Raw genomic sequence first — 27,651 nt, 5'->3', positions numbered from 1 at the left:
CCTCTCCCCATAAACACGCTCTATTTGAAATCCTATACAGAGAAGCTTATGAAATAGACGTGGCTTCTTTAGGAAAGCCTGAAACACATTTAATTTAGTCTTAGAAAGCTGATGAAATAAGGAGTAATTATTTAATTACAGGAGGATTTTTTACTTCTCAAAAAACGTTACAGGGTACCACAGGTTTGAGGGAGAGCCCAAGGAAGCCTGAACTTGGAAGGGGATCCCCCCACCATCTCAAGGCTGGGGTTCATACCTGGTTAGAGAAGGTAGTTGAAGTCTACTGGATGGAAGAGAAATTTGTTGGTTTTCCCAAGACAGAGCTGGTCTACAGTCACTGGGAGAGCAGGAAGCAACTCTCTGGCAGGTAAGTAAGCTCCAGCCAGTGACCAGATGTGTCCAGCCGCAGAGGGAATGCCACTGTTCATAGGAGGCTTGGGACACCCACAGTGTCAGAAGGGCAAACTGGAGGGGCAGGGGGCACGGGTCAGTCATTGTCGGGGGGCTGGTGTGTGGGCACACGGAGGAGCTGGATAGGACACGCGTTTTTTTTAATGCATTTTGCATTATCTATGTGAACTTTTTCAGCTTTTTGTCCAGCCTGTATATGCGTGCTAACTTGGAACAATCTGTGTCATGTAAGGGGAGACTTCTAAAACTTTGTCATTGAATTACCCACATCAGTAAGGAAAGCCTCTTTGTAGGCAGTGTGTATATGTGTATCTTTAATCAAGACAATTTTTTCAATAGGAAATTAAAACCTGGGTAATGAGCTCACAAAATCTATCCATACTTAACATGCATCTCAATAACAGGATGTCGCCGATGCCTTTCTGGAGCACTCCATTTGACCCTGTCACATACATCTCCTCTGAATTTGGTAGGGGCGTGATTGTTTTTCAGACTTTGCAGTGTCAGTACCAGAAGCATATCTAGGTCAACTTCATGACCACCATAAATCTCCTCACAGCAGTGGGAGAACGTGCTCTAGCATTCTGGATAGGAGAAATCTGGCAGGTTATCAGGCTTTTATTCTACTCGTATATATATATCTCCTTTCACTGGTGAATGAAAGGTTCAGTGACTTTAGGTGATCCTCCCCAGTGGATCACCTAAAGCCATTTGAAATCTAGGTTTATGATGGTTTTGTTTGTTTTAAGAATTCAGATGGTACCGTGCAAATAAAAGAAGCAGAGGGAGAAAAACTATTAATGTACTCCATTAATTCGTTCAGCCAATATTTCTTAAATACCCCGATGTTCACAGGACTACTTACATCAGCACGTAATAGAGAGGCTGGACTGCAAAGTGGAGCTCATGGTCTGGGATGTTATGAGTCACTACTATCTCTGATCATTTGGAAAATTCCAGTGCTCTGCTGCCAAAGCAAAACCGCATTCCTGGACGGGGAGAAACACTGAACCTTCCAATGCTTAAGTGTGAGAGCAGCCTGTTTCTGGGGACAGCTTTTTGCTTTGTTCATACGTAGCCTGGTTGAACCTGCAGGAAGAATCTGAACTGTGGACTAGAAAGAGAGCACAAAGAAAATCTGTTTATCTCAGAAGCAAGGAGACACGGGGAAAGACCTTGAGACATCCCTGAGCTCCACGCCTCACAGCAAATCCACATTTATTAAAGATGAGAAAAACCTTATTATTGACTTTTCCTTAAACAATGCAGGAAGGATGTATTGTGTTCTTTAATACTCAGTTTCAGAAATAAATGCAACTATTAAAAATACTATTAATTGCTTTCCCCTTCTTTCCTTTACCTAGATTCCTTTGAAGAAAAAAAAAAATTTAAAAACCCAAGTCATTTATAGAATGAGATTCTCATACTCCCATTAAAAGACAGCCTCTTCAATAAGTGGTGCTGGGAAAACTGGACAGCTACATGTAAAAGAATGAAATTAGAACACTACCTAAGACCATACACAAAAATAAACTCAAAATGGATTAAAGACCTAAATGTAAGATGGGACACTATAAAACTCTTAGAAGAAAACATAGGAAAAACATTCTTTGACATAAATCACAGCAAGATCTTTTTTGACTCACCTTCTAGGGTAATGAAAATAAAAACAAAAATAAACAAATGGGACCTAATGAAACTTAAAAGCTTTTGCACAGCAAAGGAAACTGTAAACAAGATGAAAAGACAACCCTCAGAATGGGAGAAAATATTTGCAAATGAAGCAACTGACAAAGGATTAATCTCCAAAATATACAAACGCTCATGCAGCTCAATATCAAAAAAACAAACAACCCAATTAAAAAATGGGCAGAAGACCTAAATAGACATTTCACCAAAGAAGATGTACAGATGGCCAAGAAGCATATGAAAAGATGCTCAACATCACTAATTATTAGAGAAATGCAAATCAAAACTACAATGAAGTATCACCTCACACAGGTTAGAATGGCCACCATCAAAAAGTCTACAAACAATAAATGCTGGAGAGGGTGTGGAGAAAAGGGAACCCTTTTGCCCTGTTGGTGGGAATGTAAATTGATACAGCCACAATGGAGAACAGTATGGAGGTTCCTTAAAAAACTAAAAATAGAGCTACCATATGACCCAGCAATCCCACTACTGGGCATATATCCTGAGAAAACCATAATTCAAAAGGACACATGCACCCCAATGTTCATTGCAGCACTATTTACAATAGCCAGGACATGGAAACAACCTAAATGTCCTATGATAGAAGAATGGATAAAGAAGATGTGGTACATATATACAATGGAATATTACTCGGCCATAAAAAGGAACAAAATTGGGTCATTTGTAGAGATGTAGATGGATCTAGAGACTGTCATACAGAGTGAAGTAAGTCAGAAAGAGAAAAACAAATATCGTATATTAACGCATATATGTGGAATCTAGAAAAATAGTACAGATGAACCTACTTTCAGGGCAGGAATAGAGATGTAGACGTAGAGAACAGACATGTGGACACTGGTGGGGAAGGGGACGGGGGACGAATTGGAAGATTAGGTTTGACACAAATACACTACTATGTGTAAAATAGCTAGAGGGAACCTGCTGTATAGCACAGGGAGCTGAGCTCGGTGCTCTGTGATGACCTAGATGGGTGGGATGGGGGATGGGGTGGGAGGGAGGTCCAAGAGGGAGAGGATATAGGTATACATATAGCTGATTCACTTCATTGTACAGCAGAAACTAATACAACATTGTACAGCAATTTTACTTCAATAAAAAAATAATAAAACAGATCTGTTTTGAAAAAAAAAATCAAGTCATTTATAGAATGAGATTCTCGTACTCTCATTAAAAGAAGCTAAAAATGACTGAACTCTAGTTTTACTATGGGAACATTATTATATATTCATTATTTTTCCTGCTTTGGAGATTAAAACAGTTTCTCTAATCCTGTAGCATCCTCTTCCTTACTGTTTTATAGCCTGGACCTGCTTCAACTTTGTCTTTGCAGACTACTTCTTTTGAAATAAAAACTAATAACTTTCTATTTCAAATAAAACAAAGCAAGCTATGAGAATAGCCATCACTTGGATTCGGATCATAGGTCTTCAGTCAGTTAGTACAACCTCACACTTCAGACAAAAGCAAAAGACCTTTAATAAGATTCAAGAGTATGTATGACAGGGGAAGGTGGGAGGGAGGGGGAAGGAAGCAATGATAAAGTCGTTGAAATTCTCCCAAATTATAAATGCCATTAAGCTTTACTATAAAATCCCTCAAATTAATGTGTTTCTAATTTTGGCATTAAATGAGGCTGGTGTATTGAGTAGAACTATTTGCATAATGATGACAAAAATCAAAGTTTTAGAGAAGCAAAATTGACTCATTTGAAACTTATATTCTAATTCCTAAACAGCTTCTGACTAATGAGCCTGAACAAGTCAGAGATGTCCTGGCCCTCATCCTCAACGGTGGAAAAGAGATTATGTAAAGACGTTGGGGGAAATTTACAATGTACACCTACGTTTTCTTAAACTTTCCCTTCCAAGTAGCAACACTGGGGGTGGGGATTCATATATCCTCTCAGTAGCTCTGAGAGTTTAGCCTGAAGTCGCAGGCTGCAAGCACAGTGTTTTGGTTTTTTTTTTTTTTGAAGTTTCCCATTCTCTCTTTAACTTTTATATGTATTTCCAACTATATGCTGTAAAATATTCATCTCTCTTTAAAAATATACATGCTCTAAATTACTGGCTAATTAAAATGTTACCCCCATATTAGTTAGGCTATAGGCTACGCTGCTATATTAAAAAGATACCAGATATAGTCGTTAAACAAGATGTTTTATTTCTCGTGTAAGGGTCTGGAGGCAGCAGCTTTGCCAAGGGCGTATCAGCAGTACTGCTCCATGAGGATATTCAAGGACCCAGCTTCCTTCCATCTTGTTGCTCTCTACCCCTTAAGGCATTATCCTTATCTGCTCAGTCAAACCTAACTTAGCTTCAAATCTCTGTTTCAGTCATAGAAAGGGCAAAGAAAAGTGAAGATGAATATAATTTTCACTCACATTTCACTGGTGAGACCTAGTCATATGGCTGCAGTAGCTACAGAGCATGGAAAAATATAATTTCCAATTGGATGGCCATGTGGCTGGCAAAAATTAAAATAAAGGTGATGCTACAGAAATATATACCACACCTGTCTTATGGATTTATGTATCTACCAACTGCTATATTCCTCTAGAGGTGCCCTAGAGCAGCACGGTATAAGGAATGGGTCTGCAAACGTTTCATGTAAAGAGCCAGGTAGTAAATATTTTAGGCTACCTGGGTACATGCTCTCTTTTGCAACTACTGTTGTGCTGCAAAAGCAGCCGTAGACTGTATGACTATAAGTAAGCGAAAGAACATGGCTGTTGTTTTAGTTATCTATCACAACATAACAAATGACTCTAACATCAGAAGTTCAAATCAACACACATTTATTATCTCACAATTACCATGGGTCAGGAGTCTGGGTCTTCACGTAGGATCTCACAAGCCTGCAGTCACAGTCAGTTGGAGTGTGTTCTCTTCTGGAGGCTTGACTGGGAAAGAACCCACTTCCAAACTCACACAAGTTGTTTGCAGATCTATTTCCTTGTGGCTGTAGGGCAGAGCGCTTAGGGCCTCAGCTTCCTGGTGGCTACTGGTTGTCCTCAGCACCTACAGGCCACCCGTAGTTCCTTGTCTTGTGGTTCTGTTCAGGCCCTCTTACAACATGGCAGCTTGCTTCTTCAAAGCCAAGAGGGGAGAAAGTCTCTAGAGTGAGTTTGGTAGCATAACAGAATTTCACATAATGTAAGTCACGGCAGTGACATTCCATTACCTTTGACAGATGATTGGGAGTCTGTCCATCAGAGCTGTGTTCCAATAAAACTTTATGAAAACAACTGGTGGGCTGGATTAGGCCCACAGGCCATAGTTTACAGACCCCTGGCATAATAAATAAGGTGTAGAAGCCATTGTTTAAGGTAGGAAAAGAAAAATTAATTGAATAGAGTTAGAGAAAAAGAATCCTCAGAGCCAGAGGAGCTTTGTAGAAACACAGTCATAGAAAAAATGCATTTCTGATTCTGGTCCTATCCCATAATACACCTATTACCTTGTTATTGAAAAATTAAGAATGGGATAGATGAGCATTATGCTCAAATTTATTTATCATAAAATAGAGTTGTTATTGGAACTCTAACTAAATTCAAAGTGAAGGGGCTTCATAGCAAGCTTTCTCCAATTTTAGTTCAATTCAAACCTTACCTCGAATAATTTCAACAGAAAACCTGGTCATTTTCTTAGTGATTATGAAAATGACAGCTAACACTTACGTGATTATTGCAAATCAGGAATTATGCTAAATGTTTAACATGAATGACCTCATTTAATCTTCATAACACTCCCATGTAATTTAGATTATTATTATTCCCACCACAAAGATGAGGAAACTGAGCTTTAGCTAATTAAGCAACACAAAAAGCAGCAGAACTAGTATATGACTCTTAGTCTGTCCTGAGGGTCCAGACACTTTTAAATTTTATTTGAAGTATAATGGGAAGTCTTTGAAGGGTTTAAAGCAGGGAGGTAGTATAATTAATATGATTAAAGTTTTAAAAGTATTAGCTCCGTGTGGAGACTGGACTGAAGGGGGGCTAGAGGAAGCAAGGTAGTCCAGGGCAAAGATGATGGTAGCTTGGAAAAGGTAGTATCCTAGAGATATATTTGCAAGATATTTAGGTGGTAGAAGTGGCAGGCTACCTCTCTAATTGAAAAGCACTCCACTACTCCCTTGTTCACGACACTCTAGCCACACTGATCTTTGGTTCCTGAAACGCGCTAAGCCTTTTCCAGTCTCTGAGATTCTGCATTGGCCATTCTCTCTATCTAGAATGCTTTTCACTGTATTCTGCTATTGCCTCATTCTAACTCATCTTACAGGACTCAGCCCAAATCTCACTTCCTCAGAGAGTCTTTCCTTGATGCACCATCTAAGTTTCGTCCTATCTTTTATTTTCTCTTAAGAGAATCCAATTATTTTTCATCCCATACTTATTCACAATTTATTATATTTTGCTTGGTTTTTTTTTAACTTTTCATTTTTTAAAAATTTTACTTTATTTTATTTACTTTTGGCTGCATTGGGTCTTCGTTGCTGCGCACTGGCTTTCTCTAGTTGCGGCGAGCAGGGGCTACTCTTCGTTGTGGTGCGCGGGCCTCTCATTGCGGTGGCTTCTCTTGTTGCAGAGCACGGGCTCTAGGCACGCAGGCTTCAGTAGTTGTGGCATGTGGGCTCAGCACTTGTGGCTCGCGGGCCCTAGAGCGCAGGCTCAGTAGTTGTGGCGCACGGGCTTAGTTGCTCCGTGGCATGTGGGATCTTCCTGGACCAGGGCTTGAACCCGTGTCCCCTGCACTGGCAGGCGGATTCTTAACCACTCTGCCACCAGGGAAGCCCCTAACTTTTCATTTTATATTGGAGTATAGTTGATTAACAATGTGGTATTAGTTTCGGGTGTACAACAAAGTGATTCAGTTATACACATACATGTATCTATTCTTTTTCAAATTCTTTTCCCAATTAGGTTGCTACATTTTGCTTGTTTTTTAACTGACTGTCTAACACATTACACTTCAAGACGTCAGGAACTATATTAATTTTGCTCATCACTGTTAACATAATGTCTAGCATACACACAGTTCCTGGCACCATAGGCAGTCACTGAATATTTGTTGAGGAAGTAAATGTCTGACTTCAGTGCTTTTACGCTTAAACACTGTGCAACTGTTTTTCACATTTGCTGATTTTAGAAGAAATTTTTCTCTTCTATCCCTCTGGAATTATCAACATAACATATCCCAAGTAATTAGTGATGCTTCAATCTCCAACCCACTCTCACTCCACACTCTTCCCAAACCCATTCCTAGATTTTAAAAAATGTTGAGAATAAAATGTACAGTAGGAGGAAGAGGGTGATGAAGTTGGCTTGAGGCAGGTAAGTTCTCATTTATTGTTGGTAAGAGTATAAACTGTTATGAACCTTTGAGAAAACAATTTATCAAGATGCAAAAATGGCCTTAAAATAAATGTAAATAGGGACTGCCCTGGTGGCACAGTGGTTAAGACTCTACACTCCCAATGCAGGGGGCCCGGGTTCAATCCCTGGTCAGGGATCTAGATCCCACGTGCATGCCGCAACTAAGAGTTCGCATGCCACAGCTAAGGAGCCCACATGCCACAACTAAGGAGGCCATGTGCTGCAACTAAGGAGCCTGCCTGCCCCAACTAAGACCCAGCGCAACCAAAATAAAAAAAAAATAAATAAATGTAAATAAATAAAAACATACACAAAGGGGGTGTGTGTGTGTTTGAATTTACATGAGATATCTGAAAAGATATAAACCAAATGTCTCTAACTAGTTAGGCAGGTATTTCTAGGGAGTAAGAGAGCAAAATAGACTTTTTTAAAAACACTTTTTAAAAAATATAGGCAATTTTATATTTATAATAAAATCCCATTAGAAGTAAAAACAGAAAATAAATCTTCATACTTTTGGCATAATAATCCCACTTCTAGGAACCCGTATTAATAAAGTAATGAGAAATGTGGTTTAGGGTTTATTTATAATGATCTTTACCAGTTGAGTTCTTTAGTATTTTAAAAAACTGGAAATAATCTAAATGTCCAACAATAGATTGAATCAATAAAGTGCAACTCATTCAAATGAAGGACTACTTAAAGATAGTAGAGAAAGATATATGAATAGGAAAAAAAAAAAAAAAACCTTCAATAAAATCTACCAAAATGTCATTAACGGCTGTTTCTGGATGTTGAGAGTCTATGATTTTAGGTTACTCCTTTATGATTTTTTTGGTGTTTCCTACCTAAAAATAATCATATTTTATAATTGGAGAATTGCAAATGTTATTTGTAGTACTCCTTTCTAACAAGTAATTTATATTTTTATTCAATCCTCATGACAAGCACTCATACAAAACATGTTTATTTGCTAAGACAGTAGGTTTCAGTTCCCACTTATGGCTCCACCCACCTTATTTCTATGAAAATGTAACACACACCTTAATAATCTTTGGGAATGATATCTTCTTTTACTTGTGTATCGTAACAATGGTGGTAGCTTAAGAAATAAAATTATCTGGAATTAAATACATTTCAGGAATAATTATGTTCTTAGTTAGAATTAGACCTACTACTTACTTGTCCTTCCTTCAATACATTTGGTCAGACTTTCCTGAACTAGACTGATGGAGAGAAAACTATTTACCACTATTTTAAGCTACAAATAGGAAATTTCATTATGAAGTGTCACATTTAACTTAGATACCTACACTGGGAGTTAAGTTGGCATCAAACCAATGAAAACTTCTACCTATTCATATGGTCACTGTTGGGAAGGCCCAACAAATTCAACTTGAAATGATGTATGTTTATTTGTACATAAGAAGAAGTCTGAAAGAATATTTACCAAAATGTTTACAGTAGTCAGGTACTTTCCTCTGGGGACCAGCAGGACAGAGCGTAAAAATATAAGATAGATCCCACAAGCTACATATGGAAACAAATCCCATTATATTATAAACACGTCTTCTAGATATCCTATCAATGGAAGTTTGAGTTTAAAAACTTTTCAAATCAACCAAGTATGGACAGCCACTATAATATTTACATTCTGAAATAATCCAAACACCTAATCCTTCTAAGCAACAACATACAAGCACACGTATAAATAAGTAAGGGCATAAATTCCATATACTGAACATTTATTTGGGAGACATTTAACATTCATATTACTCAGATACCTCATATAAAGAATGTGATTTAAATCCAATGGTTCTGTTTAACTATAGGATATTTCTGAAATCAAATTATTTCATGTGAAGTCATATTTGAATCTCTCTCTGTCTCTCTCTGTTCTCTCTCTCTCATTTTCTCCCCCCCTCCCCTCTCCCTTTCTCTTCTTTCCTCCCTCACTCTCTGTCTTTCTCGCTGGAAATAATATAGTGCAGACATTTCATTCATAAAAAATTCAACTGGTATTATTTTCTGCAGGCAACCATACTCACATTTATATAGAGCCATAGCATAAAATACTGTGCACTTCAGTTCAACTAATTCTAAGACATAAAAATCTTCTTGACTGAAATTAACATATTTACAAAAAGAGAACATAAAATTTGTTTTACATTCTGTTTTAAAATTTTAAGGATAATCATTTAGCACTCATTACAATTATTTTTATTCATGATCTGAATCTGTCTCCCACACCTTAAAATGAATCATTATTAATTTTCAGTACAAAAAAAAAGCACACAAAAACCTGAAGTTATTAAATCATTAAACTCAGAGAAAAAATTAAAGTGCACAGAGATGCTCATAGTGGAGTTGGCTGATGTACTAGTACTAGCTCTATTTAAAATTTCTTTCCTATATTATTTCCCAAGCAAAATACACTCATTATATTAAAGGAAACAAATGCCATAATGTATTTAATTGAATGTGGCTACTTTCTTATTTTTATTAATGTAAGTAAAGAAGTTCTGTGTTCTAAGGTACATATTACACTTTGTATCCATGGACCCTTCTTAATACATAAAAGTATCATCAAGTATGTAAAAAATACACAGGTCAGGCAATAAAGCAAAAATAGGACAGTAAAAACAGTATGATATTCACTTTTGTTCCCCTTAAAACAAAAATGTTCTTAACAATTGCTTGCTGTTGGCTCACAGAACTGGAGAATGTATATTAGAACTTCAGTACTCAAAACAATGATCTTGCTTGGCTGTTATTTGTATAAGAAGCAATAAACTGTGTAATTTGTAAGAAGAAAGCTAATGAATCCTTCAGAAAACACAACCTGGCAGTTTATCTTCAATGCAAAACAACGAGGTGGCAGGAGTGTGATAGAGAAACCAGTCTTTGAGAACATCATGTAAGGGAATCCAGCTGTGCTTGTATGGTCTCTAGCTATTTACAAAGACAAAAAAAAAAAAAAAGAGAGAGAGAGAAAGTTGGTGAAGGGAGAGAAATTCATATGAAGTGTTGTTTAGAAACATGCAAATGAAAGAAAAGAATGTAACTGGTAACTATGTATTTTAAATGCACTCACATAAGCAATAAATATACCACTTAGAAAATTTTTCTTTTTATGTGGATATTAGAATTCAAGCTTGCTATCTGTTTTCAAATTTGTAAAAGAGGATTTCTAAATACTACTGTTGAAAATGCACCCAGCTCTTTCATTTTAGATTTTTGAAGGGGGGAGGGTGGTAGAGGGGGCAGTGCATTTTCCTGGATTACAAAATCAGTATTTACAAAGAAACACGAAATATCCTCAAAGATAAATCTTTAAAGGCCTGGTATCTGCCTTCTCCCTTGGGCCCAGAAATTAAAATATTTAACATTACCTATCTCTAAAGTGCCAGTGTGGCTAGATACCACACAGTTTATTATTTAATGCTTTACATTAAAACAACAATCCTACTGCTTTAATTAAAACCATATCCATTCTCTTCCTGATTTAGTTTGTCAGATTCTCTTCATCTCGGCAATGCTTCCTACTGTGAAACATAAGATGTTTATAAGGGAAGTTTAAAGAAGTCAGCTCTGTAATGGGCATTTAAAAATAAGAATTCATAAAGTGGAGGAAACATTGTGAAAAACCCCACATTATCAGAAATTATTTAAAAAATACAGACCTTGTTATAGAAATCAAACAATTCCTTGTGACTGAATTCCACAAGAACTTTCTTCAGGCTCTGTAAAGAAAAAAGAAAGAAAGAAAGAAAGAAAGAAAAAAATTTAGTTGTGTACAATTTACATTGCATTTTTTTTCCTCTCCAGCTAGCCTCAGAATATGCCATATTATTCTGAGTGGTTTAAAAAAAACAAACAAACCAAACTTACCTCCTCTACTCAACTCCACTGTTCCAAGAACTCAAAAATACATTTAATAACACTCCACTTTAGCAAAAGGTTTCAACTCTGTAGGGGTATCTGTTCTTTAAGTTGACTCCACAAAGGTTAATAAAATATATTCCAACAAGAGAACAATTTCATTATGTATTTTTTCAAGACAGAGATAATACATGAGATTATATTTCATCTTTCTCAGCAGTCCATTTGAAATCTAGTAAATACCATTACACAAAGACACTGGAGGCAGCATATCTGATTGAACTCAACCAGCCATTAATGCCTCACATCAGCACAGCTGCTGCCTCCAAGCATTAATCTAACAGTTATGATCTTAACATGCTGAGATTGTTACCTTTTGTAATGTACAGACTCAGCAAAAGTTAACAATTAACACAACAGCTTCAAAGCTGGGACTTAAACCTGCTCCTTCCTTTCACCTCAAATGCAATAGAGAAATCTTTATGGATGCTACAGATGCTAAGTAATATTGTGTACGTATGCATGATAGTGCAGTAAAGTGCGACATTAACCCAACCCACCCCAATCTGCTTTTGGTTGATTTTGTAAACTGAGGAAACACTGTTTCTGAAAATTGTTCAAACATGTTTATTTTACTCAACGTACCTTTGGGAAGTGAAAGTTAATGGGGAGAGAATACCAAGAATGTGTCACCCGCTCTGACCATACTGTCATGCTCACGTGACATAAAACAAGCACCATAAATTGAAGAAGTGGAAAACTGCTGCAAACAGACATTGATTCATGCACTTAATTGCCTATGGTCATTTCCAACACTGTATTAATTCTATTTCTCAGTTTCTATGCTCACTTTTTTCTTTGTTTTATTTGTTTTAATGATTTCCATTTCCATTCACAAAGCCAACATTTTCAAAACAAGTTTTCTCCTAATTTTAGGAGAGTCAGTGGGGCTCTGCTCAGAAATGGCACCTCCCTTTCCATGAAGCCTAAGCACATAGGCTCAAATTCCTTTCTTTGTTTTCTCTTATACACCCATGTAAGTTTTAAAATGAATGAAGAAGCATATCGGCTTTAAAGCCTTATCCTTTACGAATGATAAAAAAAAAACTATGAATTTTTCAAATCATATTAGAAGAATCAGTTGGTTAACTGGCACATATCCTGAAACCTCCAAAGGCTGAATCAGCATTATCTAGCAGTGCTATATTTCCTTCCAGCAGTTAAAGGGGAATGAAAAGCCTAGGTTTACCCTAGGGAAAAGCAAAGCAAGTTCATTTCTTTACCACCCCCTCCCCAGCCGAAAGTTAGGAGAGACTGAAGACTGAATCGGTATGTGAACAGCTCATTTGATGTACCCCTAGAGGTAGCAGCCAAGCTAGGCTCTTGTTTCCTGTACTTTGCTTTGCTTTCTTTCAGGGTAGTGTTTTCTAAAATGTTACACTGAGGAAAGGGAAGGAAGGTAACTTTAAAAAAATACTTCTTAAAATAACAATAGCTAAAATAATGTGTGTGTGCATGAGTGTGTGCATATATATGGATATGTTTATTTTACACACACACACACACACCTATCCATCCATCCATAACAGTAATCCCTCGATATCTGCGGGAGACTGGTTCCAGGACCCGCTGTGGATACTGAATTTTCCGGATGAAGTCCCATAAATGCCCCTCCAGATCTGTGGTTCCAAATCTGTAGATTCAAACAACTTGAAATCTAGTAAATACCATTACACAAAGACACTGGAGGCAGCATACCTCCAGTGGATGAAGTAGTGCCACAGTATTTATTGACAAAAATCCAAGTATAAATTGACCTGTGCAGTTCAAACCTGTGTTGTTCAAAGGTCAACTAAATTTAGTGTCTTACTTTACTGAAATACTTAGCCCCACGAAGGAAAAAAACTGATACCTGATATAAAATTTCTTATGTTTGACACAATAACTGGTAGCTATTATCATTATCATTTCCCATTCAACTCACAATGACTTAGAGAAGACCATGAGAATATGGAAGAGTATGGGAGTGGTTTTAAGTGTTTCATGTCTATGTGTAGAGAGATTATCCTAAATTTTGAGCATCTATGTTTACCTAAGGGGTGGCCAGTGGCAGTTGTTTTTTAGGTTTAGGGAAGTAAGGATGGAGCTTAGATGTGTAGGATAAAAAGGAAAGGGGGGTGCTGGCCAGGGGCCAACTTCCCACATTGTCATGTTCTGACATGGAACCCCACAGAGTCTAAGAATCTTAAATTCAAATCTGGCCTTCCAGGACATTGTACAAAAGTACCTTATCAAGAAAAATGTACAGTTCACATTTCATTTAACAGTTTGGTAACTTTATGACTTTAAATTTAGAATGGATGATGGCCTCCATTTTTACTCTTTCTTCAGGTCCCATAAATATTAGGAGTAGACCTGATCAAAATCTTCCCTGGGACTACAGCATTTTTTGGAGGAAAGCACACTCTTAGCTTTCCTTGAGAATATAACCAGAAAGTGACAAATTTGCTTATCAAATGAGAATCAACTCTTTAAACTTCATTCTTTACTCTTCAGAAAATGTATGGAAGGTTCAAATCATTATGTTGTACACCTAAAACTAGTACCATGTTATGTCAATTATATCTCAATTAAAAAAAAAAAAAGCCACCTGGGTGGTAGCATTTGGCTGGGGAGAAGGAGGACACCATCAGGAGACCCTCAGATGCCAGATTCAATTGTTAAAAGGGACTCTAGCCAATGTGAATGATTTGGAAGCCTGGCTGGTGGTGGAACACAAGGGTTGGGGGTGGGAGAGAATAATTAGGAACAGCCCTTTTCTACCTTTCTTGGTAGGTTTCCTGGCAGTTCCCCCAGCTGAAAGGGGTGCATCCAGATTGCCCATGAGTACCCTGGACTGACAGGCTTGAACTGATTTGAAAAAAAAAAACCAAGAGACTTGAACAGGCATTTCCCAGAAAAGGATGTCCAAACAGACAAAAACATATGAAAATATATGCTGGAAGGGGTGAAATTTTTCTAACTACCCTGGAAACTTGTCTGGCATTATTTACTAAAGCTGAATATATACACACCCTATGACCCAGAAATTCACTGCTAGGTATTAATATTGAGCTTAATAGAAATGTACACATTTGGGCACCATGACATAGGTACAAGAATATTGATAGTATTATGATTCAAAAGAATTAAAAATGGAAGTAACCAAAATTTCTTTCAACAGAAGAATATATAAGTAAGTTGTAGTATAGTAATACAATGGAATGTTATACAGACATGAAAATAAACTACAGCCAAATACAATATCATGCATGACTAACAAAATAAAGTTGAACGTCGGGGCAGGGGGCACAGAAGAACATGTATGATTAATTTCATGCATATGAATATTTAAAAAAACAACAGAAAAGGTTTTAGAGACAAATGCTTAGGTGGTAAAAGTATAAAGTAAAGCAACAAAAATATTACCAGAAATACCAAAATACTGATCACCTCCGGGTGACTGGAGAAAGGAGGCAGTAATTGGGAAGAGGCATAAGAGAGGCTTCTGATTTCTTCTTCTTATTGTTATTATAAATTAGGCAATAATTTATTTCTTGATCTTGCTGGTAGGTAAAAGGGTGTCCTTTTTTTCTGACAAATTACTGTGCTCTTTTTCTGTATGTGTGCTATATTTCCCCAATTTAAAAAAAAAACGGCACTGTTATGTGTTAAATTCATTCTTTTTTATTCAATAAACTTTTATTAAAGGCCTACAGGCCTGTTCTAGGTGCTACGTAAAGAGCAATGAGCAATAGAAATCAAAATCCCCCACATTCTAGTTGAAGAAAACAGACAATAAACAAGAAATGTAATAAAGACAATAAGAACAATAATAATAAAATCATCATCATAATTCACAACATACATATAGAAATGTTTGTTGGTGATAAATGCTAGGAAGAAAAATAAAGCAGGGAGAGGGAATGTGTGTTTGGGGGTAGGTAGGTGGAGATTCAAGGTTAGATGGTCAAAAAGGGTCTCACTGAGCTGATAACATTTGAGTTAAGATTTACAAGAAGTAAAAGAGTAAAAAAACCCCACAGAATAGGAGAAAATATTTGTGAATCATTATCTAATAAGAGTATAGCACCCAGAATATATAAAGAACTCCTATAATTCAACAATAAAAAGACAAACCCATGTGGCTGGGCCCTAATCCAATATGACTACTGTCCTTATAAGAAGAGATTAGGACACAGACACACACAAAGGAACGATTGTATGAAGACACTGGAGGAAGATGGCCATCTACAAGCCAAGGAGCGAGGCCTTAGAAGAAACCAATCCTGATGACACCTTGATCCCAAACTTCTAGCCTCTAGAACTGTGAGGAAATAAATTTCTGTCGTTTAAGCCACCCAGTCTGTGGTACAGTTACGGCAGTCCCAGCAAACTAACATAGGCCCCATCATCTCTTCTGGGACGGAGAGAAGATCTTTAAGAGCAACGGAAAGCCACTGGAGAATTTTAAGAATGATGTAATTGTATTTACATATTAACAAGTCACTTTGGGTTTTATTTGTAAATGGATTAGAGCTGGACAAACTAGATGTGGAGAAACCACTTACGAGGCTATATTGCATTCGTCTAGGCAAAAGATAGTGACCTGATCTAATATGATGGCAACAGTGACAGAGAAAAGTGAAAAAACTTGAAAAATGGTTTAAGAGGTAGAAGAGGTAGCATTTAGTGAAAGATTTGAGTTGGGGGAGGAGGTGAAGGAATAGGCGGAGTCAAGAATGACTCTTGAGTTTCCTGCAAGAGAAACTGATGGATGCAACTGAGATAGGAAACTAGAGGAGTAGATGCCAAGAAAGAGAATCAAAAGTACAGTTTCAGACACAATTAGCTTGATATGTCTGTGATATTTCCCTGAAAATATGTGAAATAAGTCTGGAAAGACAGAAAAGGAAATTAGATAAGAGATATACATTTGGGAGTTACTGATATATTGCTATTTAAAACTGAATGAGACTGCCCAGGAGAAGAATGCATATGAGAAAAGAGGGCAGCCTGAGACAGAACCCTTCGGAACTCCAATACTTAGGGTGTTTCATAAATGATGAGTATCAGCAGGTCCACAAATGTTTTCTGCATGGTATGTGGAACTGTATGGCATTTATGACATGAATCAAAATAATTTAGTAAGTTGGCACACAGGCAATAAAACTGGGTGGCTTGCCTTCAATGTTGCATTTTCCAGTAAGACCCATTAAACTCGCTAATATTGTTAACTAAATATACACAGACCAGAAGATTTACTCTCTTTCTTCTGCCTTATACATATAAGATTGCAACCAAGAACCCATTTAGGAAATTCATTACTTATGTTGTCTAAGCTGGTCTCATGCATTAATACCACACAGACTTTCTGCACCCTATCTGAAAACACTGCCAAGTGAAAATGAAAGAGCAAAGATTATCATTCTGCCAATTTCTTAAAAGAGAAGAAAGAGGTATTTGTTCACCCATTTCTTTTATTTTTAATTTGTAATCCTGTCTGCGAGCACCTGGATAATGTTGCACACACCCATTAGCAAACCTCCCATGGAAACGGAATTTAGTAAGGTCTTCAGAGAGGTCTAACTTGATGAAAGCTGACACTAAAAATATCATCTGCTTTCCCATTAGTTAGAAATTAGGAACACATATACATTTTCCAAGAGAGAAATGTATTAACCTCATCACAAATTATCTAAGCAGAAATAACCTCTAAATAACATAGATATACACTAGATAAGAATTAAACCAAATATACATTGCTTAGCTTTTAAAATTAAGTAGGATATTAGAATTAGAAATCATACAATTATCCTTTCATCTAGAAAATCAGGAGTAGAGGATTCTAGTAAAAGAAAAACTACTAATCTCTTGTCCTGGTTAAATCTAAAAATAATTTGCTAGGGACTTAGAGAGGAAGTTTTCTCCTTTTCACTTACAGAAATGAAGGATAGATATAAAATTTAAATAATATTTCAAGTTCTACTGAATGGGTTTATAAAACAGAAATCATTAGGCACCATTTATTAAATAAATACATCTATAAATTATATTATCTACAACTGTACCTATATACAGTTACAGATCATTGCAAAAATATTCCAGTATTTCTATTATTATTTGTTGACTATCTTCACTATTATTGAATAGTTAGTGAAAGTCTACTCATGTACATGAACATTAACCATTTCTGCCACCCAATAATATTCAGTTATTCAATAAACATCTAAACGGTACTGATACAGAGATGAATAAGCCATATACTCTTGACCAAAGAAAGATCCTTTTCTAGGTAGGCAGGTGGCCCTCTACAGCTAAGCTTCCAACTATAAGAAGAATGTACATGGAACAGTGAGAAAGAAGGGATTCTCTGCCCATTATCAGATCAATGGAATTAATCCTAGCAACAAAAGGGGTTACAACCAGCTCTGATTCAGAGGATGCTAGCTTGAGAAGGTGCAAGCAAAACATTCTAGGCAGAGGGAAAGAACAAATTTGCATTTTTCTGCGAGGCGGTTGGACTATACAATCTCCCAAGGTTCTTTTCAATTCTATGACTCAAGGATGTTGAAAGGCACACCTCTATAAGCAAAGTAAATTCGGGAACTGAGGGAGTTAGAGGACCACAAAATGCCAGTAAGAAAGAGCTTTAGCAATAACATAGTTCAACCGTCTTACTTAACCGATGAGAAAACTAGTCTTACAAAGATGAACTAACTCATATAAAGTATACAGCAGTGGAACTAGTCATTGTTCTTTCTACTGCATTTTTTGGTAACTCAAGATAAAACAACACTTTCACCTGCATATCAAGCTAATTAATAGAAAAAAATTTCTTCCCATGAATTTGCACAATTGCTTCCCTTCTCTAACTCATTATACAGAGAAATACATAAAAGCTTTGCTGAGGGTAAATAGTTTGATAAATATGGCTGATGAGATGCCAAATAGGAGATGTAAAATGTCAGGTTAAGGTCTTAAATTTCTCAAAAATTTTCAGAAAAAAATATAAGCAACTCTCTTTGTCTCAGTTACATTAATTTTTTTTAAAAAGCTACTGTGAAAATTTCACAAAAGTTAACAACACAATTGCCATGTTTAAAATTCTAATTCCAAATATATAAACAAAACTGTTAGCCCAATGAATATACTACATCATACAGAGAAACGGAGCACGAAAATTACTACTTTCACCTGAATATGGAGCTGATTTCTGTTGCTCCCTCAAGCCCTATGATTCCAAAAGCTCTTCATTAAAACACTGTCTAGCCTAGCAGGCTCCAAAACCTCACAGGCATTGGCCCTGCTGTTTGAGGAGGGCAGTGGTCAAACTGAAAACCCTGAGCTTATGTCAAAGTTTGATAGACGTTATAAAAGGACGACTGCAACAAATACAAGCCACAAAAGGCATTTCCCCAGGGTCAAATCAACCAAATTATAACTTGTCTTTTTTCAATCTTTGAAAAGTACAGTTTGACAAAATGCTTATCTGTTTAAGAATACAGGCAGTACATAAACAGCAAAAGCAAATTTCTAGCTCATTAACATGGCACTCAAGACTTCCAAAACCTGGCCCATGACTCCACCTATGGCCTCATCTCCTAATACCCTCCTAATGTGCTGCATGCACCAGCAGTACCAGTAGCATTCTGCATACTTCAGGTCCTTGTTCATGCTGTTCCCTGTCTTCTCCCAGTAAGCCTCCCAACTGCTCTTGTGTGTGCATGGACGTACACACATGCGCATATACCAGCTATTTCATTGGGCTAGATCCTTTAATACTCAGCTCAGTTGACACTGTGGAACCCTATGCATACCTCTATCTTTGCCTTTCCCTATTATAATGTATGGAATTACTTACATTTGTTCCACTGATGGTAGGCTCTTCAAGGGAGGGGCTAGCCTTTATTTTCTTTATTGTAGTCTAATAGCCTAGTATGGTACTTGATCATAGTACTTAATAACAATATATGGTTATTGAGCTTAATTTTAAGAATTAAATTTTTTTTTTTTTTTTTTATAAATTTATTTTTTTTATTTATTATTTTTGGCTGCATTGGGTCTTCGTTGCTGTGTGCGGGCTTTCTCTAGTTGCAGCGAGCGGGGGCTACTCTTTGTTGCGGTGCACGGGCTTCTCATTGCAGTGGCTTCTCTTGTTGCAGAGCACAGGCTCTAGGCGCACAGGCTTCAGTAGTTGTGGCTCGCGGGCTTCAGTAGTTGTGGCACACAGGCTCAGTAGTTGTGGCTTGCGGGCTCTAGAGCGCAGGCTCAGTAGCTGTGGCGCACGGGCTTAGTTGCTCCGCGGCATGTGGGATCTTCCTGGACGAGGGCTCGAACCCGTGTCCCCTGCATTGGCAGGCGGATTCTCAACCACTGCGCCACCAGGGAAGCCCAAGAATTAAATTTAAATATGTTCCCTCTCACCCCACTGGGGGAAAATTATTATATATGGAAAGTATCAGAATAAATGGATTTTTTCTGATGACAATGTTTTCAAAGTATTCTATAGCATTTGCCTCAATGCTGACAGTAGTTTTACAGGTCTTATAACTCTTGCTTACTCAGTAAATATGTAGGCGAAATAGGACAAAAATTAAACTCTAAGTATTGATTCTCTAGTTAGCTTGAAAAATGGCTTCTCATACTTGAAGGTGCCTGCCTCAAACTGGTGAAAGCTGAAGATTCGAGGTTTTGTACATACTTAGCTAAAAATACAGTAGTTGTGGCTGTCAACATAACAATAAACCACTTTTGGCCAGAAATCTTTATTCAATATAAAAATTGTGTAAAAGTGTGTATGAAATATTGTCACTAAATGTTTAATCTGGGATATATACTTCAGCTGTTAGAACATTTACTCCGTTATCTGTGTACGCTCTTTTCATTCTGGCTAAAATATTACTTTATTCTTGCGTAGACAAAACAATACGCTTGGCAGTCATATCATCACCATATTTTCTGTCCTTTTAAAAATTAACAGTGTGCTATGCATGAGCAGATCGCAAACTCGGAGCCAATCAAAATGCACCTTCTATAGTATTCATTAACTATAATTTATTATGTGTATGCTGATATGTCATGATGATTTTCAGCTTTGGTATTGAAATATTTAGCTATGGTTGCTGAATATAATCAGCAAGATAAGAGGTTTTGAATATGATTACATGAAGCTCCTTAAATATGGTAAGAAATTATGTTGAGAAGAGCACTGACAGCAAAAAAAATGGAGTTTTTTCCTGTATAAATATTATAAGTGATGCTATCTTTTTCTGAAAATTATACTTTACTCTAATTATAAATACTTATCTGATTACTGAAGCATTATCATTACAGATTTAGGAATAGCTGCATTACTTAACTTCTCAAAACATGTGTTAGTATCCTAGCTGAGGGATTCCAGGTAAACTACAGATATCAAATTGAAATCATACTATGTTTTCAATGCGTAGTTTTAAAGACTATGAGCTCAGCGTCCAAGTTTGGGTTTCTCTTTTGTTCATAAAATCACATTACTGTACTCACAGTAAATTCATAGAAATTTGGATGGTGTGTGTGTACTTTCAAGAGCTACTATGTACTTTGCATCCTAAATTAAACAACCTAATGTAATTCACAGTGTTAAGAAAAAACCAATTAAAAACATAAGTCGGTTTAATTTTTTTCCATATTGTGTTGTCAGGTCAGTCTTCAAGGAAAAGAGAATATGTGCACCTAAATGAGTATTAATTTCACAATTTAGTTACAATTTACACTTCTTATCAGCTAATTGGAAGCTCTGTTTCTGCAAAATAAAAAGGGTAAGTTCAACATTTGCTCCATGTTCCGGAGGGCACTGAATTTATCATGTAAGCGGCATCTGAAAATCCACTGTTAACCTGCAATATAATAATAGGAAACCCCCTATTTCACCCTCAACACATGTGGACCCAAAATCCTAAAGACAGGCAGCTATAATACTAATTTGATTATGGGTCAATTTAAGGCAGTAACCATCTAGAAGAAACTGTTAACTTGTAACCATGTTGTTACATTACAAATTTTTAACTTGTAATGGTGACAGATGAAGATTGAGCTCACTTTTTCCATCCACGTTAGTTCCCTGCTAACCTAATTACCTGATTATAATTCGCAAATTCCTCTTGGAATCATCAAATGAACTAATAATGCATACTCTAAAAAAGAAATGGTTCTAACAAGTTGATATTTTTCTATAATTCTGAATATATCTGGAGCTCATAAATAAGATTGTCATATATACACTACCAAACGTAAAATAGATAGCTAGCGGGAAGCAGCCGCATAGCACAGGGAGATCAGCTCTGTGCTTTGTGACCACCTAGAGGGGTGGGACAGGGAGGGTGGGAGGGAGGGAGATGCAAGAGGGAAGAGATATGGGAACATATGTATATGTATAACTGATTCACTTTGTTATAAAGCAGAAAGTAACACACCATTGTAAAGCAATTATACTTCAATAAAGATGTTAAAAAAAAAAAAAGATCTTCATTTTACATTTAAAACGTAGTGTCTGGGGCAAGCTACTATGAATTCAGAACAGCACTGGGAGATAGTTCAGTCTGTACTATGGTACTTGAGTAAAGGGTGGAACGTAGGTTTAATTTTTAATTTAGGAAAAATAATGACATTGGAGAATTTAACTTACTTACACTTTTTAAACAGCCTTATGAGGATGATCATACACCATACAATTCACCCATTTGAAGTGTATAATTCAATGGTTTTGAGCATATTCACAGAATTGGGCAACTATCACCACAATTAATTTTAGAGCATTTTCATCACCCCAAAAAGAAACTGTATGCCCTTTAGCTATCATCCACCAACCCTCCTAACTCCTTGTCCCAACCAGCAATCTACTCTCTGTGCCTATAGATTTGCCTATTCTGGAAACAATATAAAATTTAAATGGATCCCTAATGCACACTAATATTTAAGGAATAGGCTATAAAAAAAAGTGGAGCTTTGCAAAAACAAAACCTGAGGAATGCCTTGAGAAGTTGGATAAAAACTAGACAAGTGCTATCACAGACCCTAGAGAAACAGTTTTAAGAAGGAAGGTGTGATTCAAGTGTCAAGGCTCCCCAAAACCAACTGAGAAAAGGACTGGTAAGTTTTTATTTTAGATGACAAGGAGAATGCTACTGACATTGGCAGAAGTATTTTTGGTGGGTTGGTAGGGAGAAGCCAATACCGGTAGATTAAACAGGTGAGTAGAAAGCGAGGAATTCAAATGCATGTAGACCAGGGGTTGGTGAACTGCAGTCCATAGGCTAAACCTGGCTTGCTGTCCGTGTTCATAAATAAAGGTTTACTGGAACACAGACACACTCATTTGTTTATGAATTGTCTGTGGTTGCTTTTCTGTTACAATAGTGGAGTTGCACAGCCTGGAAGCTTTTAATAAATATTTACTATTTGGCCCTTTGCAGAAAAAAAGTTTGCCAACCCCTATTGTACACAAACATCTCAAATTATTAGTTCTACTTAACAAAAGTGACCTAATAAGCATTCATATTCCACATTATGTTCACTACTACCAGTTTAAAAGGACCTGCTGTTTATATGAAAGTGGAAGTAAGTAAAATCAGCTGTCTTGAATATAGCATAAATACTCATGTCAAGGTTGAAATTTCAGGCCCTCTTCACTATCATTTGATGCACTGCTGTTTTATAGGAAAGGCCTAGAGACAGCTGCAGAGGCTGTTAGATCTTTGGAATAAATAGAATACATCACTTAGCAGCTCACATTTATATAAAGTTTCAAACGACAGTAAGGCCTTATATCATGCAAACTTCTTTAAGAGAAGAAAAATGTGATTTTAAAATTGGTATTTTTAAAAAAGTAAATTGTGCCTCAAGCTTTATCTTTTTTCTAAAGTTTATTAATAAAAATGTTTTTTTGAATGATTAGTTCCAAGTGTTTTGTTTTAATGAATTATATATTCATACGAAGTCCATAAAAAAATTGTTTGCGTGTCAATTTTAAAACTCTAGTTCCTCTACAAAGAGAAATAAAAAGCCAAAGGTTTGAATCAGAAACATTAAAACTGGACTGTTCAGCTCTTGCTTGTTATATGTGGTCTTTGCCTAGAATGACTCATAACATAATAAAGCTACACAATTTGGTTTAACGTTTTGTTTCTGTTGATGATTAGAGAGGCTACAAGCCTCTCTAGCCTAGTCATTAATATTAATGAGTTTTGTGACCTAGGCCAAGTTAATAAAACAAACCTTTAAATAACCTATTAAAAAGTTGTCAATAATAATTTTGAACTTGAAATTGCTTTACAGAATTTCTAGCATTTTACAGTGCTAGAAAATAAACAAGGGTTTCAAATACATTTCCTAACCTGGATGGGAAAAAAATGACAGAATGGTAAAAGTATCCATCAAACATCACTTTTTGATTATAGGTCACATAGGGTTGCTTTAAAATCAGATAAAGGTAACAGGGAATTAAGACACAGATTATTCCACAGATGACTGGAATACGGCTTAATTTAGAACAGGTTAAATCTGTGTAACCCCGAAGTGATTACAAGTAATTTTTACTTTCAAGTCACATCTGAGTTAACAAATATAAAATTGATAAGGTTGATGGGATTTACCCAAAATAGTTGTGAAAAAACTACTCAGTTGTGTCACAGAGTTGGAAAAAGTTAATGATTTTGTAAAAATACAGGGTGTTTGTGTGGAGCAATGTTATTTAAAGTGGGGTGAAATAATGGTTTAAAGGTTTCTCTTTTAGCCATTTATGAAGATACTGGCTTAAAATAAAAGTGTGTGGAAACCTGTAGAAGCAGCCAATGACTATGTCGCAAATCAGACCTCTTCCAAATAGACAAAGGCTACTTCTAGACGGGCCAGACTAATTGGAAAACAGTATTATTGGTAACAGAGCTAACTGATGCCCTTCTTAAAAAATGATCTTCCATGTGGGTGGCTTGGGAGTAAGAACCATATTACTGGTCATGCTCTCGGTTTGGTCTTGGTTTGAAATGTTAGCCTAGTTCATGGAGAGCACTTGTATTTATGCAGCAGGAACTAGATCTGAGATAGGCTCTCAAGCATACGAAATGCATTATGCAGCATTAGTAATACACCTACACTTTCATTTGGGAATGCTTACCAAAACTATTAAACAAAGCAGCATCCCTTGCCCTTTCCTTCCTATTCCTCCCGGCCTAAGCACAAATTCCTCAAAAATTAGAATGTTGAATTTGCTTAAATTTCTTTTCTTCAGTCTCATTATTCTCTAGATCATTCTAAATACAGATGCCAAATTCAGTTTTTTAAAGTGCCACTTTCATCAAGTTGCTTTTCTACTAAAAATAGTATCTCCCCCATTACCAACAATTGAAGTTCTACCTCTTTTGGCTAGAAGTCAAAGCTTTCCATAAACCTCTCCCAGTCTACCTTTTCCTTTTTAATTATGAAATATTTAAAACATTAAAAATTTACAGAGACTAACAGAGCTGACACGCATGTAACCCAATACCCAGATATAATTCAGGTTAACATTTTGTCCTTAAAAAGAGTAAATAAAGAATACAGTTAAGTCTGCCACCACTCATCTTGTCTCCTTCCCTTTAGTAGAAGGATAAAGATTTACTAGAAATAAAAATACAAAGAAGGAAATGAGAAACAACAAACAAAAGACTTAAAAATGTACAAATATAATTCTTAACTACATCAAGATTAATGATTTTTTAAATGCCCTCCAACTATTAACCTTAGATTAGAAAGTTGAAAATAAAGGGAAAAAATGGCAACTAATATCTCTTTTACTTTCATTTCAAATTTGTAATAGAGGTAAAATTAGACCTAGTGTTTGAAGATGGGATTTGAATATGCAGAAATGGGATAAAGAGTATTCACTACTTCTCCCATGTCTATCCCTGATTCCTCTAATAAAAGATAAAGAACTAAGACTGGCAAGGCACAGATCAGAAGACGTGAGAGCCCATTATCTTCTTTAATAACCTATATGTATGTAAGGTAAGATGGCTTACAATCTAAGGAACCAAAATAATGGTTAAAAATCATTCTCAGTACATAGCACATGCATGGAAAGCTGGGAGGGAGGTGATTATTAGGAAGAGGCTAAAATAGCCAAAAAGAATCAGTATATTTAGAGTTGTTTTTCGAAAAGGATAAGGGGCAAATCTAAAATTAAAAATATATCACTTTATTATATAAAACTCATAAAAAGTAACATGAAAATGCCTAAAAAAAGATACTGGACAAAAATATGGTACAGAATAACTCAATTTTTTCTAACTTAAACTAAGATTTTTAAATTTTATTTACTGCCTGAAATCCAAAGGTCAACATAACCTATGAAGTAAAATATGAAAATCATTAAGGAGAAATCACAGCCTGCATAATGACCTCATATAACTTGGTTGACAAACTGGGTTAGGGAATCACAGGTTTGGTGAGTGGCCCAAAATTTCTCCAAGTGTATCAGCTTTCCCCTGGCAGCCATGATAGAAAATCTTTCCTCTAGAAATACTATGTTCAGAGAATACTATTTCAGTGCTATGAAGTAAGGTATTCACATGTAACCATTCGCATGACTAAAAATGAAATTGCGTTTTGAGTGCAACTCTCTTTAATGTTGTACTTTAAATATTGTCAGGTTATGGAAAGAGATTTAAATGAAAGAGCATAATAGGAGGAGTTCTTTAGAAGGTATCAACAGATTTATTTCTGTTGCATCAACTCAGACCTATTACTTCAGCTTAAGAGGATATCTTCTAAGATCAGATGTAAAACATTAAAATCTATAAAATATTTTATAACATCTTTATAAGAAAGAGATGTTAAACCTTGTCCAGATTCCATTTTGGATAATCCCTTTCCATTGAAACAGTCTCCTATAGTTAAAAAAGAAAATATAACAATTCCATTTTTAAATAATCTATAATTTGAATCTATAATAATACCAGAAAATTGAGTTTTCAAGTTTAAATGAAAACCTATGCATATTTAAGGGTCTGTGTAGGCACGAAGATTTTTCTTTTCCATGTATTCAAATTAACTTCGGCCATCCTAGTTTTCATTTAGTTACAGAGTAAAATATATTTTAAATATTTGATGCAATTACTAAATACGCTCTCTGCCCAAGTTTTAAAAAGTCTCATGGCCGTTCTTCTCTTCCCCCTTCAGTCCATCCAATTCTGATCATGAACTTCTTTTTCTAGAGTTTGGATCCTCCAAAGATTCTTCATTACTGGCAGAAGTTTAAATTCCCCAGGTTGCCACTTTAATCCTTCTACAATGCAAGTTGAATTATCTTCTCTGCTACTTCTAGAAGGATGCTATACAAATTTGCTTATTACTATCCTTGAACACTTCTGTCTTTTCTCAAAACAATGCCTTTATTCCCACTTCCCCCTCCAATGGGAATGTACTCCTCTAACTTACACATGGCAAAACCCTGCCATTCTTCAGCGCTCAGCTGAGGCACCTCTTCCATGAGGCCTTCCCCCATCTCCCAAAAGAAATGCATGTCTCCTTCTGAGCTCCAATATCTTCCACACTTCAGCTAGTAGTACAGCATCTAACATATTCTACCTTGTACTGCATTTTCCTTGTGAATATGCCATCACTTTTCTAGTAGGACGCAAGCTTCTTTATGGTAGGATCTTGAGTGTCAAACTGCTTGTGTTTTAAACCCATCTTCACAAGTCACTGTCTTGAACAAATTATGAAATGTTCTATGCTTCAGTCTCCTCATTTGTACCATGGGGATAATAACAGCACCTACCTGCCAGGGACAGGAGGATTAAATAGGTATTACGTGTAGAAGCATTTAGGCCAGCTGCCTGACCTGGTATTCAGTAAGTAATCAATGATTGCAAGTGTTTACAATCCTTGTCATCATCATCATAGTCATCATTTTTTATGCTCCACATGCACCTAGCCCAGGGCCTTGAACATAACAAATGTTTAATAAATGCTTACTAAATTGAATAGAATCTTTTTTGGCTTTTCAAATCAAGTGGAAAATAAAAGCCACATGGAAAATACTGAGCAGGGAAAACCAAAAACAAAATCTCTCTTAAATGTAACATTTTAAATGAGCAAGTAGTAGATTAATAATTAAATACAAAGAGTTATATAAATGTTGTCTAAATAAATTACTTTCCAGAAAAGATGTAACATCCTTTAGATCTAAGCTAAATGTGGGTTACGAT

The 27,651-nt window shown here is 36.2% G+C and overlaps 1 protein-coding gene across 4 annotated transcripts in view; it reads right to left on the bottom strand.

Annotated features, from left to right (window-relative positions):
* Nucleotides 1–4,904: 4,904 nt before the first annotated feature.
* The window catches only part of COMMD10 (COMM domain containing 10), a 173,459-nt gene continuing 150,712 nt past the window's right edge, over nucleotides 4,905–27,651 (bottom strand). For 2 of the 4 annotated variants that reach the window (XM_061189532.1, XM_061189535.1), the window contains 2 exons: nucleotides 11,188–11,247; nucleotides 4,905–5,213 (listed from right to left, as the gene is read on the bottom strand). In XM_061189532.1, coding sequence (XP_061045515.1) covers nucleotides 11,201–11,247 — 47 coding nt within the window. In that variant the 3' untranslated portion in view covers nucleotides 4,905–5,213; nucleotides 11,188–11,200. Of the gene's footprint in view, nucleotides 5,214–9,197; nucleotides 10,457–11,187; nucleotides 11,248–27,651 lie in introns of those variants that run through there. The other 2 variants (XM_061189531.1, XM_061189533.1) reach the window with 1 other exon arrangement.

Source organism: Eubalaena glacialis, chromosome 4, assembly GCF_028564815.1.
Source record: "Eubalaena glacialis isolate mEubGla1 chromosome 4, mEubGla1.1.hap2.+ XY, whole genome shotgun sequence".
NCBI lineage: Eukaryota > Metazoa > Chordata > Mammalia > Artiodactyla > Balaenidae > Eubalaena > Eubalaena glacialis.
This window is presented reverse-complemented; position numbering and strand designations above follow the sequence as displayed.